Below are 15,160 nucleotides of genomic sequence, written 5' to 3' on the forward strand. Positions count from 1 at the left end.
CTTCCCCTAAATTTAAGCAGTTTTGACATATGAATTCATGAAACTATCATCATATACAAGATTATGAAGATATCCATTGCTCCCAAAGGTTTTCTTGCATTAAAACAAGAAACCTTGGGCCGTCTGTGTGGCTCAGTCAGTTAAGTGTCTGACTCTTGATTTTAGTTCAGATCATGATCTCACGGTTTGTGAGTTCAAGCCCTGCATAGGGCTCTGCACTGACAGTGTGGAGTTTGCTTGGGATTGTCTATCTCCCTCTCTCTCTGCCCCTCTCCTGCTTGTGACCTCTCTTTCTCAAAATAAATAAACTAAAATAAATAAATAAGTAAATAAATAAATAAATAAATAAATAAGTAAAATAAAATAAAATAAAATAAAATAAAATAAAATAAAATAAAAAAAGAAACCTCCATATATTTATTTTGAAGTCAGCACCTCACTTTTCTTGTGACATATTGCCTAAAGTTGTGTGAGCATACTCACATATCTCCACATTGAGAGTCCTTTTTCTGACAAACTTAGGAAAAAGAAAACAGAATTTATTTTATTTTCCCCTTAGATAAACACGAGGTAATTTTCCTATAAAGTTATATCCCATTTTGGTGTCACAACACAGACTATTTTAACTAGTAAATTCATTAAAAAATACAGACACATGAAACTAGATACGATATGAAGTCACATTTAAGAAGGAAATCGAGTGTTCAGATGTCTTTTCAACTTACCTTGCCCATGAGCACAGGAAACCCACAAGGTGAGAATGATACTGATTAGTAACAGCATGTTAGTTATTCCCAATGGTGTATCAATACAAATATTCCAGTTGTGCTCTTTGTGGTTTTAAATCTGTTCTGTTAGCAGTTACCAAGTGTGACCCTGAATTTAAGTGCACTACCATGAAGCTCGTCAATTGAGGTTACTTAGTAAATATCAAAGTTCAACGAAGTTTGCAAAGTCTCTCAATTCCTATTAGTGGTTTCACAATAATTTCTTGAATTCATTCCCTGATATGTACTTGTACAACTTTATTTAGGGACAGTAACAGGTTGGACCCAAAAGTAAGAAAACACTAAACTTTAAATAAACACCTATTGAAAATTGGTAAGGCTATTTCTCAACCAGATGAATCATATGCAGTGATATGCATATGCATAACTGAGTCTCTGTCATTGTATTTTTCTCTTGTCCTTTACTTACCCTCATTATGTAATTAATTAGGGGTCTATGAAAACCAGTGTGCATTTGGACCCTATTCCATTATCTATATTTTCTTATGCTTAGGGGAACACCGCTTGACTTTTAAACTCACATTAGATTACACTACTGAGTACAAGAGTTTCAGCATCTTCTTGGCATTTAAATATCCTTTAACCAACATGCTTTGAGGCACCTTTTATTTTAGGGTACAATATATTCAGAGGCATGCAGGGATATCCCTTTTGTTTTAGGAACATAACTCAAATGCCCTCACAGCTGTCCTTTCACTGATTTATTAATTGCATTTGTTCTGATTTTTTAGATATACATGCATATTTACATATATATAGCTAATTATATTTGCCATCTTCAAAGATACAATTACTTAATATAAGAGCATTGTTTTCAAGCAGATAATTAATATGGAAAATATAATATTACTATAAAGGAGGAGAAAATAAATCAGTCATCACTGTCATAGAGTTAACGCATTGAAATTTATTTATTTCCTTACTATAACTGCATGGTTTTAAATATTAAATAATTTAGTAATATATACAACTAATACTTCCAGAATACAAAAATAGCTTATATTAAAGTGAACCTCGGGGTGTCTGGGTGGCTCAGTCAGTTAAGCGTCTGACTCTTGGTTTCGGCTCAGGTCATGATCTTACCGTTCGTGAGTTTGATCCCCACATCGGGCTCCATGCTGACACTGTGGAGCCTGCTTGGAATTTTGTCTCCCTCTCTCTTTCTGCCCCTCCCCTGCTCACTCTCTGTCTCTCTCTCAAAAATAAACAAATAAACTTAAAAAATAATAAAGTGAACCTCCTACAAATAACAGATATAAACTCGGCACAAATTACAAAAATGAACTGCTTGAGTGAGTTAATGCAAGCAGAAAATGAAAAGTGTCCAATCTTTGAAAAAATTGAATTAAACTCTGAGATCCATCTTTATGTATTTTATGAATTTAGAACACACCTACATCCACATGGTGCATGGATGATAGAACTCAGGCAGAAAGCAGGAGTCTCACCCGTGGGACAATTTAGGGACCTGAGTATGGGCCTGGAAGAACCTCTGCCAGGTGAGAAGAGAAATGTATGGAGCTTCATCAGGGAAACCCCCAATAATCTCCACATGTCCCCTTAAATTATTCCCTAATCAATATGAGCCTGCATGGGGCAAAACCCCAAGCAGCCCAGTGGGAAGAAACTACTGACTGCAAGGCTGAAAACTTTGAACACTTCAGGTAGTAATCAGTGTAGAAGAGAACGGGTTTGGAGTTCAAGGCCAGCATAGCTTATTAAAGTTGTCACATTTTACTTGAACCAGACAGATATGTCTTAGGAGTAAATACCATGTCCCAGGAGTTGACTAAGGGCTATATTCTTGTATTAAGGCAACACTGAAATAGATCAACTCTAAAAAAACCCTTAAAACTAAGACCTCACAGGATTACAGTATTCCACCAGGAACATAACTTCTGTCTTGTATTCCTTTATAAGACAGTCAGCCAGATATGATGGCCATAAGAAGAGACAGAGGGTAGATTTAGGAAAAAATAAAGTTTATTATACTCACAAGTCCTAGAGGCAGAGTCAGAAGATAGGGATGAGGGGAAGGTTTGGGGGCCAGAAGAGGTACGGCTCTGGATTGGTTAGTTTGTAGATCAAAGACAGTCTCCTGTCTGGGCTCTTTGATATCTCTAAGATTTAGTAGTCTCTCTTCAGTCAGAGGTTTTGTAAGATATCAAACCATCATAATATACAGAAGATGAAAAAATTTACAATAGAACTTCTACTAGAAGAAAAATCTATGTGATTCAGAGGTAAACACCAGAATCCATAAATCTCTACAATGTTTTCTGGTGATGTTCATTGTACAATAAAAACTTACTGGACATGCAGAGAAGCAGAAAATATGAACCATAGTCAGAGGAAGAGAGCTACCAAAAGAAACAGACCTAAACACAAACAGTATGCTAGAATAAATAAGATAAACATAACTTTTCAATGACTATGAAATAGAAGTTAAAGAATTTACAGGAAAACTTATATATAATTGTTTAAGAGATGTTGACTTTCAGAATAGAGGCAGACAGTGTCTAAGTACCAAATATGAATCCTAGCATTAATGCTAGATATAATCTTCATAAAAACTGTAGAAAAATAATAACAATGAGAAATGTAAAAGAAGAAATAAATGGACTTGAAAGTAGGTTAATAAAAGTTATCTGAAGTAAATATCTTAAAAATAAAAATGAGAATCAAAAATTAAAGACTCAGTGATCTGTGGGGCAGTATCATGTGATCAAACAAGAGGAGAGAAAGTTCAGGGCAGAAGACCAATTTGAAAAATTATGGATAGCAATCTTCTAAATGTTATTCAAGACATGAAGCCATGGAACCAAGAAGCTCAGCTAACATCAAGAACGACAAATACACAGAAAACCATAATTAAAAAAACAACAAAACTGTTAAAAATCAACATTAAAAAGAAAGCTTTGAAAGCACCTAGAAAAAAAATGGAGAAAGAACATACATCATACATAGACAATGCCAATCCAGAGATGAGCTAATACTGACAGCAGACTTCTCATCGAAAACTAAGGGCCGGAAAACTAAAGAATTACATCTTTAAAGTATTAAACACACAAAATAATAAGGTGTTAAACATACCACGTACATGCACGCACACACATTGTCAAGTAAGAATACAATACCCATCAAAAAGATTCTTCAAAACCAAAAGTGAAATAAATACATTTTCAGATTATTTCAGAGAATTTGTTACAAATGATCCACGCTACAAGTAAGATGAAAAGAAACTATTCCAGAGAAATAAAACTGATACTAGCTGGATATGTGGATCCCAGAAAAGAGCCTAGACCCTGAAAGTGATCAAGGATGCCACTTGATTTGATGCAATATGAAGTAACAAGATATCACCTTAAAATATTTTTACCTTAATTATGTATATCCTTATTTTCATCTTAAAGTTTTCATATTTTTAGATACTTAAAATGTTTATAGTCGGGGCGCCTGGGTGGCGCAGTCGGTTAAGCATCCGACTTCAGCCAGGTCACGATCTCGCGGTCCGTGAGTTCGAGCCCCGCATCGGGCTCTGGGCTGATGGCTCAGAGCCTGGAGCCTGTTTCCGATTCTGTGTCTCCCTCTCTCTCTGCCCCTCGCCCGTTCATGCTCTGTCTCTCTCTGTCCCAAAAATAAATAAACGGTGAAAAAAAAATTTTTTTTTAAATTTAAAAAAAAGTTTATAGTCAACTGATTTTAACTAATTATATTGTTTGAAATGCATGAACATAAAAATCACATTGCAGACCCTTGTCTTTGAATGTTTCCAAAACCCTCTATACCAGCAGAATCGTGAAAATGTTTTTAGATTTTAAGATCATTACCAAAAAGGTCTTCATCGTTTTCAACATGTGTTATCTTAGTTTTTAATATATCTTTATTCTAAAATAATATATTCTTGTGATCCAAAGGTGATATATGCTAAAGGAAGAAAAAATGGAGAATACTGTTAAGTATTAAGCAGTTAAATACAAACTCTGACCATTAGTATTTCTAACTATAGTTATTGTAAATATTCAATCATACTTCTGCTGACCTTTGTCTTATAAACATTTATCCAATGTTCAAAGCATAGCGTACATATGTGTGTAAGTTTATACTTGATATTGGATTTTTTGTCACTTTTCATGTCCTGTAGTGATAGTTATGTACCCAATTATGATTGGTTTTAATCTTTATGTGTGCTAGATTGTCATCTTGTTAAGAGATTATGCATTTCATCATTTTTTGTGTATAGATATCTATAGACAAATAAGCAAAAGTTAGGTGATAGCTACTTACATCTTATTGCTAACACAGGAATGACATAATTAGGTTTTTATGTGTTTTTGAAGTGATATTATTTTGCAAAGGGAGAAAAGCATTTTCTCCCATTTTCTCTGAAACAAGAGTCTCAGGAAGCCTCAGAAGTTATAGAGGGAGCTTTGAGAAAGTTAGGAGAAAGATGGATAGAAGCAGGCACTGAAGTGATTGAACCTAATTTCTCACCGTATATATTTTATGAATAGGACACATAGTATTTTGGTTTGCCAAGTTTTAATGTGGTGCTTTTAAGAAGTGATTCATTTGTCTCTTAGATTATAATTATACTATCTATATATTTTAAACACATATTCTGATTTATGATTAAAATGAGTTAATACTTGAAAAAATAAACTGAGAATTGATTAATCATGAAAAATGCTGAATAAATGTACCTATTTTAATTTTAGGACTGCATTTTAACCACTGTTTAAAAAAATTTTTTTTTTTTAACTTTTATTCATTCTTGAGACAGAGAGAGACAGAGCATGAACGGGCGAGGGGCAGAGAGAGAGGGAGACACAGAATCGGAAGCAGGCTCCAGGCTCTGAGCCATCAGCCCAGAGCCCGATGCGGGGCTCGAACTCACGGGCCGCGAGATCGTGACCTGAGCCGAAGTCGGACGCTCAACCAACTGAGCCACCCAGGCACCCCTAACCACTGTTTTATACACAAACACAATACATCAGTCTCCCTTCTCAACAGGTTGCTCGGAATGTAGGAAGTGGTGTGTGTCTACAATAGCCAGTTTTACATGCAAATTCAACAGAATCCCCTGGTTTATCATAAATTTGTTTCTTAAAACTCCATCGTAACTGTATGCTATGTTTTTTCAAGATTTCTTCTGCTCATACACCTGAAAGTGCAAAAAATGAACATGAAACATTAAGTAGTAAATAAGTATTTTCCACAGAATTTCAGACTTTCAGGTGCAATCTTCCATGCTGGCTCACGGCTTCACTCTCAAAGTCTTTTCTAAACCAACTGATTGAAAATCCATCATGTTGACTTAAATTATTTTAAGCAATTAATGAATTAATGATGTAAAAATGAGGTACCATGTTTAATGTGTGATAATTAAATGTTCTAGCCAAAGATTCACAGTGTCAATTATCACACGAAGAGCTTTCATTAAAGAATATTTTGTTGCTGGGCGCCTGGGTGGCTCAGTCGTTAAGCATCCAACTTCGGCTCAGGTCACAATCCCACAGTTTGTGAGTTCAAGTCCTATACTGGGTGAGCTTGAGCCCCATTTCAGGTGAGTCCTCTTCTCTCTCTCTCTCTCTGCTCTCGCTCACTTGCTCCCTCTCTCTCTCTCTCTCAAAAAAAAAAAATTTTGTTGTTGTTGCTTGAACAGGAATTTTCCAGACTTTATTTACTCACATATTAATATTTAGTAGTCAAGCGTTCAACAGAATGATTGCTAGTTAACCCATGAAAATTCTATTATAAATAGATATTCTACCAGAATATTAAAATACTTACCTAAGCATTTTGGTGGTTCTGACCACTGTCCATAGTACATATTATGTTCCTGTTTCCTTGAAGTTCATAGAAGGACTGGCATTGGTACTCCACTGATGATCCTGGAGCGTATGCTGGTAATGTGAATGAGGTAATGTCTACATCGTCAATAGGTGGAGGGGGTCCACAGTTTCCTTTAGAGTTTAAAAAAAAATTATTTCATTTCTTGAAAGACTAAAGAAAAACAGTTTACAATAAAGCAATAAAAATATAGCACCACACTTAATATCAAGACGTGATTTCTGCTGACATAAATGATTCCTTGAAGAAATTTTAATCACTTAAACTTGGAATCACACTTTTAAGCCCTTCTTTTTATCCCACATGAAAGTGCACAGAAAACATTAACAAACATATCTGTTTTGCAATATTGTGATATTGATATCACAGTTTTTCTTGGTGAATATTTGCTGGATAGATGGCTAGCTAATGTAAACAAAAAAGTTTTCTTGTTATACACAACATACTACAGGGTCCACTGGATCTCTAGTCATTTTTTTCATTGATTTTCATTTTTATTACAAAGGAAACACCACCTTTGATAAAATTCAAGGAATTACACATTTGTATAATGCGAAAGGGCATTGCTAGCTTCCTGTTCTGGACAAGATGAAATAGAAACATTTCTGCTTATTCCTTCTGCTAAGTAAAAATCCTGAATATATTTAAAAATCCAACATAAGATGGCACAAAAACAGACACATAGACCAATGGAATAGAATAGAAACCCCAGAACTAGACCCACAAACGTATGGCCAACTCATCTTTGACAAAGCAGGAAAGAACATCCAATGGAAAAAAGACAGTCTCTTTAACAAATGGTGCTGGGAGAACTGGACAGCAACATGCAGAAGGTTGAAACTAGACCACTTTCTCACACCATTCACAAAAATAAACTCAAAATGGATAAAGGACCTGAATGTGAGACAGGAAACCATCAAAACCCTAGAGGAGAAAGCAGGAAAAGACCTCTCTGACCTCAGCCGTAGCAATCTCTTACTCGACACATCCCCAAAGGCAAGGGAATTAAAAGCAAAAGTGAATTACTGGGACCTTATGAAGATAAAAAGCTTCTGCACAGCAAAGGAAACAACCAACAAAACTAAAAGGCAACCAACGGAATGGGAAAAGATATTTGCAAATGACATATCGGACAAAGGGCTAGTATCCAAAATCTATAAAGAGCTCACCAAACTCCACACCCGAAAAGCAAATAACCCAGTGAAGAAATGGGCAGAAAACATGAATAGACACTTCTCTAAAGAAGACATCCGGATGGCCAACAGGCACATGAAAAGATGTTCAGCGTCGCTCCTTATCAGGGAAATACAAATCAAAACCACACTCAGGTATCACCTCACGCCAGTCAGAGTGGCCAAAATGAACAAATCAGGAGACTATAGATGCTGGAGAGGATGTGGAGAAACGGGAACCCTCTTGCACTGTTGGTGGGAATGCAAATTGGTGCAGCCGCTCTGGAAAGCAGTGTGGAGGTTCCTCAGAAAATTAAAAATAGACCTACCCTATGACCCAGCAATAGCACTGCTAGGAATTTATCCAAGGGACACAGGAGTACTGATGCATAGGGGCACTTGTACCCCAATGTTCATAGCAGCACTCTCAACAATAGCCAAATTATGGAAAGAGCCTAAATGTCCATCAACTGATGAATGGATAAAGAAATTGTGGTTTATATACACTATGGAATACTACGTGGCAATGAGAAAAAATGAAATATGGCCTTTTGTAGCAACGTGGATGGAACTGGAGAGTGTGATGCTAAGTGAAATAAGCCATACAGAGAAAGACAGATACCATATGGTTTCACTCTTATGTGGATCCTGAGAAACTTAACAGGAACCCATGGGGGAGGGGAAGGAAAAAAAAAAAAAAAAAGAGGTTAGAGTGGGAGAGAGCCAAAGCATAAGAGACTGTTGAGAACTGAGAGCAAACTGAGGGTTGATGGGGGGTGGGAGGGAGGAGAGGGTGGGTGATGGGTATTGAGGAGGGCACCTTTTGGGATGAGCACTGGGTGTTGTATGGAAACCAATTTGACAATAAATTTCATATATAAATAAAATAAATAAATAAATAAATAAAATAAAGGGAGAGGCTTGACAAAAAATAGAGAATTTTTGTAAAACTGTGAGGAAAATTGTATGTGATAGAAATACTTTATATTCTGGCTATCCTGTCCTTCAGAGAAAACTATCTTTTAAAAAAAATAATGTTTATTTATTTTGAAAGAGAGAGAGATAGAGCAGGAGCTGGGAAAGGGTAGAGTGAGAGGGAGACACAGAATCCGAATCAGTGGCTGTAAGACAGTTTCCTAAAGATGAAATGTTTTCTAAGTTCTAAGATTAGACCATCTAAGATGTTAATGTCTATCAACTTACAATGTCATTAACAGGGAATGTTTGAGGTTGCCTATTTTCCTCATGGCTTTCATAATGTGAACATACAGTCCTATGTGGTTGGAAGCTCCTGGGCGGGTGGGGGGTGGGGGGGAAGGTGTGCAACATGGAAAACATGGTGGCCCTGATTTCTAAAAACTCTAAAATCAGACTGAGTTAGTAGACTATTAAGTAGAAAGTAGTAGCTTTTTTTCATTTTAATTTGCATCCATTTAATTATAAGGGTGTTTCAGCATGTTTTTATGTTAATAATCCACTTATAGATGTATGTGTGTCTATAGTCTTATTCATGCTGTTTCCCTATTTGTTTTCCTGATGGATTATAGGTCGAAACTCTTTATACATTAAGGACTTAAAGATTAAAAATAATTATTATTTTAAAAAAAATCCAACATAAGAGACTGTGAAAGATGTAGACAAGTAATCAATCTTTCAAGGACTTCAGAATTCAAGGAATCACACTGCAGTGAGTTGTTTGGTTTTTCATTTTGCCTTCTATATATCCTAGGCTGGGCACTGAAGAAGAGTGTAATCCAGAAATGATATCAAGTTCAGGCATAAAAAAGGTTCCAAGAATTTCCTTTGTCCCTTTAGACAATGGTTCAGGAAAGGAGCGACCTAGCAAGGCAAGCATTTTTTACAAGACTTAAATTACTTCAGAAAAACTTCATAGAAGAAACCTAAGACCACCCCTCTCCCCACCTTGATCCAAAGACCAAGTGAAGAGTGTGGACTCGCACCCTGCCTGGTGGCGATGGGGACCTGATAAACAAAAGATTTCAATAAAATCCAAAGTCTTAAAACATAATACCCAAAATGTCCTGTATATATTTGAAAATCATTCATCATACCAAGGAGCAGAAAAATCTCAAAAGGGAAAAGGAAATCAACACAAGACCACACTGAGTCGATAAGGATATTGGAATTACTTGACAATGGTTTTAAAAAATCCAATGTGAACATAGAACTGAATAATGTAATAATAAAATTTCTTAAAAACTTATTGGATGGGCTCAATTATAGATATCAGATGACTGTAGGATGCACAAACTTAAACAAAGAACACAGATTACTCACTTTGAAAATATACTGAAAACAACAACATAAAGTGAACAGAGCTTTAGGGACCTGTGGGAAGACAGCAAAAGACTGGATACCCAGAAAGAGAAAAGAGGTTGGAGATGAAAGAAAACAACTTCCAAAAATAATGACTGAAAAGTTCCCAAATTGGACATAAGGCATAAACCTACACATTAAAAAAGCTGGACACGATAAACAAAGAAATTCATGCCAAGATACATCATAATCAAACTGCTAAAAACTGGTAAGAAAAGGAAAAAAAATCAAAAGCAGTGAAATACCACCTCACATCTGTCAGAATGGCTAAAATCAACAACACAAGAAACAACAGGTTTTGGCAAGGATGCAGAGAAAGGGGAACACTCTTGCACCGTTGGTGGGAATGCAAACTGGCGCAGCCACTCTGAAGAACAGTATGGAGGTTCCTCAAGAAACTAAAAAAAGAACTACCTTCGATCCAGCAATTGCACTCTTAGGTATTTACTCAAAGGATGCAAAAATTCAAATTCAAAGGGGTACATGCACCCCAGTGTTTATATAGCAGCATTATCAACAATAGCCAAACTATGGAGAGAGCCCAAATGTCCACTAACTGATGAATAGACAAAGAAGATATAGTATGTACACACACACACACACACACACACACACACACACACTGGAATATCACTCAGCCACCAAAGAGAATATCATTTGCAATGATGTGGATGGAGCTAGAATGTATTACGCTAAGCAAAATAAGTCAATCAGAAAAAAAAATAAGTGAATCGGAGAAAGATAGGATTTCACTCATATGTGGAATTTAAGAAGCAAAACAGATGAACATATGGGAAGGGGGGAAGAGAGAGAGGGAAACAAACCACAAGAGATTCTTAATGATAGAGAACAAACTGTGTTGCCAGAGGGGGGTGGGGGGGATGGGCTAGATGGGGGATGGGTACTAAGGAGGGCACTTGTTGGGATGAGCACTGGGTGTTGTATCTAAGTGATGAATCAGTGACTTTTACTCCTGAAACCAATATTGCACTGTATGTTAACTAACTAAAATTGAGAGGAAAAGAAGAACAGCAAATAGAAAAAAGAGGTAAATAAAAAGAAATGATTACATAGGAGGAGCTACCATCATATCACAGAGAAAGTGCACAAATGCTTCCTAAAACCACCATTCTGATGTGTATCCAGCTGCCAACCTGAGCAAGAACATGAAATTTAAAACGTCTATTTATTTATGAAAGAGTTCTTCAATGATTCTCAAACCAATAATGGATAATAAAAGGAAAAGCATTGAGAATTAACCATTAAGAAAAGTACCATAAATTGTATATCAGAAGGGGCATTATAGGAAAACAAGAAATGTTTTTTTAAAAATCTCCTGGAAAAGCAAGCATGAAAACTTACATAAATAGATAAGAATGTGAATAGGTAAACTTATATGAATAAGTAGGTTTAGTCTCACTACATATCTAGTTTTAATTTTTTTAATGCCAGAATTAAAAGGGATTCTATTATGAACCAATCAAATTAACAAAAATAGGATTGAGGGGCGCCTGGGTGGCGCAGTCGGTTAAGCGTCCGACTTCAGCCAGGTCACGATCTCGCGGTCCGTGAGTTCGAGCCCCGCGTCAGGCTCTGGGCTGATGGCTCAGAGCCTGGAGCCTGTTTCCGGTTCTGTGTCTCCCTCTCTCTCTGCCCCTCCCCCGTTCATGCTCTGTCTCTCTCTGTCCCAAAAATAAATAAACGTTGAAAAAAAAAAAATTTTTTTTTAAAAAAAAATAGGATTGAATTCATCATGCAAAAATTGTTTGCTAAAATACATAAATATATAAATGATTTTAAACATTTAGGTATAAATTATTTTATATATTTAGAAATCTATAGGATTTTGTCTCATGACTTCGATGCCAATTTATTATGTTTAATGAATCGTATTGAAAATAGATTTTAGTTTGCGTACTGCCCTCACCTACACACTGAGGTGGAGAACTCCATTTTCCCATGTGACAAGTTATCTTGTCCTCTGCAGATATCCTGTAACCATCTTCACAAATATAACTTAATTTAGTGCCATGTGCATAAACCCTGGGTTTAAATGTTTCTTTAATGCGTCCATTTTCTACATGAGGTGGTTGAGAACATGGAATTTTTTCTATGTGAAGAATAGAGATCAAAGAGTCAAGCACAAATATAATGTTTTACATTGAAAAACACAAACAAACACTGCCTGGGGATTTTAAAATATGGATAATTTGAACAAATTAAATTATTTAAAACTGAAACTCTTTGAAACTTGCAAGGATATATGTCTCCCTAATATCTATGCTACTATCCTCCTGTTCAATATGCCCCTTCATTCTTGTCTTGTTCATCATATGGAGTGAAACAGGCAAAAACAGAAATCTTATCCCAGATTTACAGAAGGTTTTTGTAAGGTTTTGTCTGTGTTCATTTCACAGAGTGAAAGAACGGGGACTGATTTGTATACTTCGATTGAAATTTACTGTATCAAGATCAAGTTTAACATAGAGAAAGGCATAGAGAAAGGTTTAACATAGAGAATGAACATATTCAGGGCACCTGGGTGGCTCAGTCGGTTAAGCGTCTGACTTCAGCTCAGGTCACGATCTCGCGGTCCGTGAGTTCGAGCCCCGCGTCGGGCTCTGGGCTGATGGCTCAGAGCCTGGAGCCTGCTTCCGATTCTGTGTCTCCCTCTCTCTCTGTCCCTCCCCCCGTTCATGCTCTCTCTCTGTCTCAAAAATAAATAAACGTTAAAAAAAAAAAGAGAATGAACATATTCTTGTTCATTTATACAAGGCACAGGGGAGTGTTAACCTCATTCAAAGAACATCATAAAGCAAGTTATGCGCTACTGACCAACACAGCGTGGTGTTGACCGCCATCTTCCATCTTTACACACAATTTCTGCTGCATCGCAAATTATAGAATTTTCTTGACACAGAACAGATATTTTTTCTCCATCACCGTACTTCACTGTAGTTGTCATATCTCGAGCATTGGGAATCTGAGGTGGAGGTGGGCATGACTGCATTTGTAGCTCTAAAAATATTAAAATTAGATTTCTTGATTAAAAATCATAACTTAAATGTATCAAGAGGTTAATTTAGCAGAGAACTCAAAATGATGTATCATAAATGGTCAAATAATAATGGCATGTTCTGGGTTTAAATATGGTATACTCTTTGATACTTCAGTGTATCACATTTGGCTTATTCTCATGGTTTTCTTTGTTGTTTCTTTTATTCTTTCTGTGATCATAATTTATATAAAACCTCTTCTAATTATTTCTAACCATTAAGATGTTCTGAGTTACTCAGTATCAGGCACTAAATAAAGGTTTTCTGAGCATACCCCAGGAAGTCTTCTAAATCCTTTCAATTGTCCACATTTTACATTTAATTCAGGGAAACATTTGAGTAAACTTTATTTGTGCTACTAATGTCAGATTTTCTATTTCTAAGCTGACATGAGTATTGTATATTTCGTCACAAATTTTTTTTCTTATATTTATTTTAAGTATTTGGCATATTTTTTTAACATATTCTCTTCTATGTCTGATATTTAATCACTTTTAGTCCTAATGATTCAAACTTGTACTTCCTCTTGATAAGTCTTGCCATAGGTTGAATTTAGCTGAATTTTAGCATGATACTCATCTAATTGTATACATTATATATGTGTAGTTCTTTATATAACAATCATACCACAATAAAGTTGTTTTAAAAAGAAAAATGATTAGAAAACATAAATATATGGAAATTAAACAACAAATTTCTGAATAACTGACAGGTCAAAGAAGAAATCAAAAGAATATTAGAAAGAAAATATTTTATATAGAATTTAATGAAAATATAATGTATACAAAAATTTTCGAGACACAGCTAAAGTAGTGCTTAGAAAGAAAAATGCAGTTTTGAAGTTTATATTTTAAAAGTAGGATGGTTTAAGTCCATATTTTAATTTTCTACTTTAAGAAATAATATGTGTAATAATATTACACATGTACCTTCAGAACAATAGAGGATTACAGAACACTTCTTAACTTGATTTCTCAGTCTATAGTATTCCTAACAACAAAACCTGGCAGAGACATTACAAGCAAAAGTAACTGTAGGTTAATATCCCCCATGAACATAGATGTAAAAAAAAAAAACCTTAAAACTATATCAGTAAATTTAGTACATGAGAATACATCACTACCAAGTTGACTTAAGAAATGAGAGATTTAAGGGGCACCTGGGTGGCTCAGTTGGTTAAGTGTCTGACTTCGACTCAGGTCATGATATCACGGTTTGTGAGTTTGAGCCCTATGTTGAACTCTGTGCTGACAGCTCAGAGCCTGGAGGCTGCTTTGGATTCTGTCTCCCTCTCTCTCTGCCTCTCCCCTGCTCACTCTGTCCCTCTCTCTCTCAAAAATAAAGAAACATTAAAATGAATAAATAAATAAATAAATAAATTATTCAACATTAAAAAACTTATACATGTAATTCATTGTAATAACAGAATTAAGAAAGCCACATTATCACATCAAGAGTACATCAAAAGCACTTGAAACATCAGTGGTTGATGATAAAATTGACTCAGCCAAGTAGGAACAGAAAAAAATTCCTTTGATCCAATAAAGGATATCTATAAAAATCCTAAACTGACATTATAATTATGGTAAAATGTTAAATGCCCTCTCCCAGTGGTCAGGAATAAGACAAAGATGTTTCTTCCTTTAAAAAGTTTACTTAAGGGGCGCCTGGGTGGCTCAGTCAGTTGAGTGACCAACTTCAGCTCAGGTCATGATCTCACAGCTCGTGAGTTCGAGCCCCGCATCAGGCTCTGTGCTGACCGTGCGGAGCCTGGAGCCTGCTTCAGATTCTGTGTCTTCCTCTCTCTCTGCCCCTAACCCACTCGCATTCTGTCTCTGTCTCTCTCAAAAATACATAAAACATTTAAAAAGTTTATTTAAGGTCCTAGCCAATGCAACAAGATAAGAAAATAAACAAAAAGTAAAAATAAGAACAGACTCAGACAGATTTAAAA

The 15,160-nt window shown here is 35.8% G+C and overlaps 2 protein-coding genes across 3 annotated transcripts in view; both read right to left on the reverse strand.

Annotated features, from left to right (window-relative positions):
* Window positions 1–907, reverse strand: part of CFHR2 (complement factor H related 2) — a 23,137-nt gene extending 22,230 nt beyond the window's left edge. Inside the window, exon 1 of one of the 2 annotated variants that reach the window (XM_040446625.1) lies at window positions 726–907. In XM_040446625.1, coding sequence (XP_040302559.1) covers window positions 726–783 — 58 coding nt within the window. In that variant the 5' untranslated portion in view covers window positions 784–907. The remainder of the gene's footprint in view (window positions 1–725) is intronic. The other variant, XM_040446624.1, reaches the window with a different exon arrangement.
* A 5,674-nt stretch (window positions 908–6,581) lies between these two features.
* The window catches only part of LOC121011672 (complement factor H-like), a 35,020-nt gene continuing 26,441 nt past the window's right edge, over window positions 6,582–15,160 (reverse strand). The window contains 3 exon segments of the mRNA XM_040446291.1: window positions 6,582–6,754; window positions 12,078–12,260; window positions 12,986–13,168. Coding sequence (XP_040302225.1) covers window positions 6,582–6,754; window positions 12,078–12,260; window positions 12,986–13,168 — 539 coding nt within the window.

Source organism: Herpailurus yagouaroundi, unplaced genomic scaffold, assembly GCF_014898765.1.
Source record: "Herpailurus yagouaroundi ecotype Mexico unplaced genomic scaffold, PumYag 195, whole genome shotgun sequence".
NCBI lineage: Eukaryota > Metazoa > Chordata > Mammalia > Carnivora > Felidae > Herpailurus > Herpailurus yagouaroundi.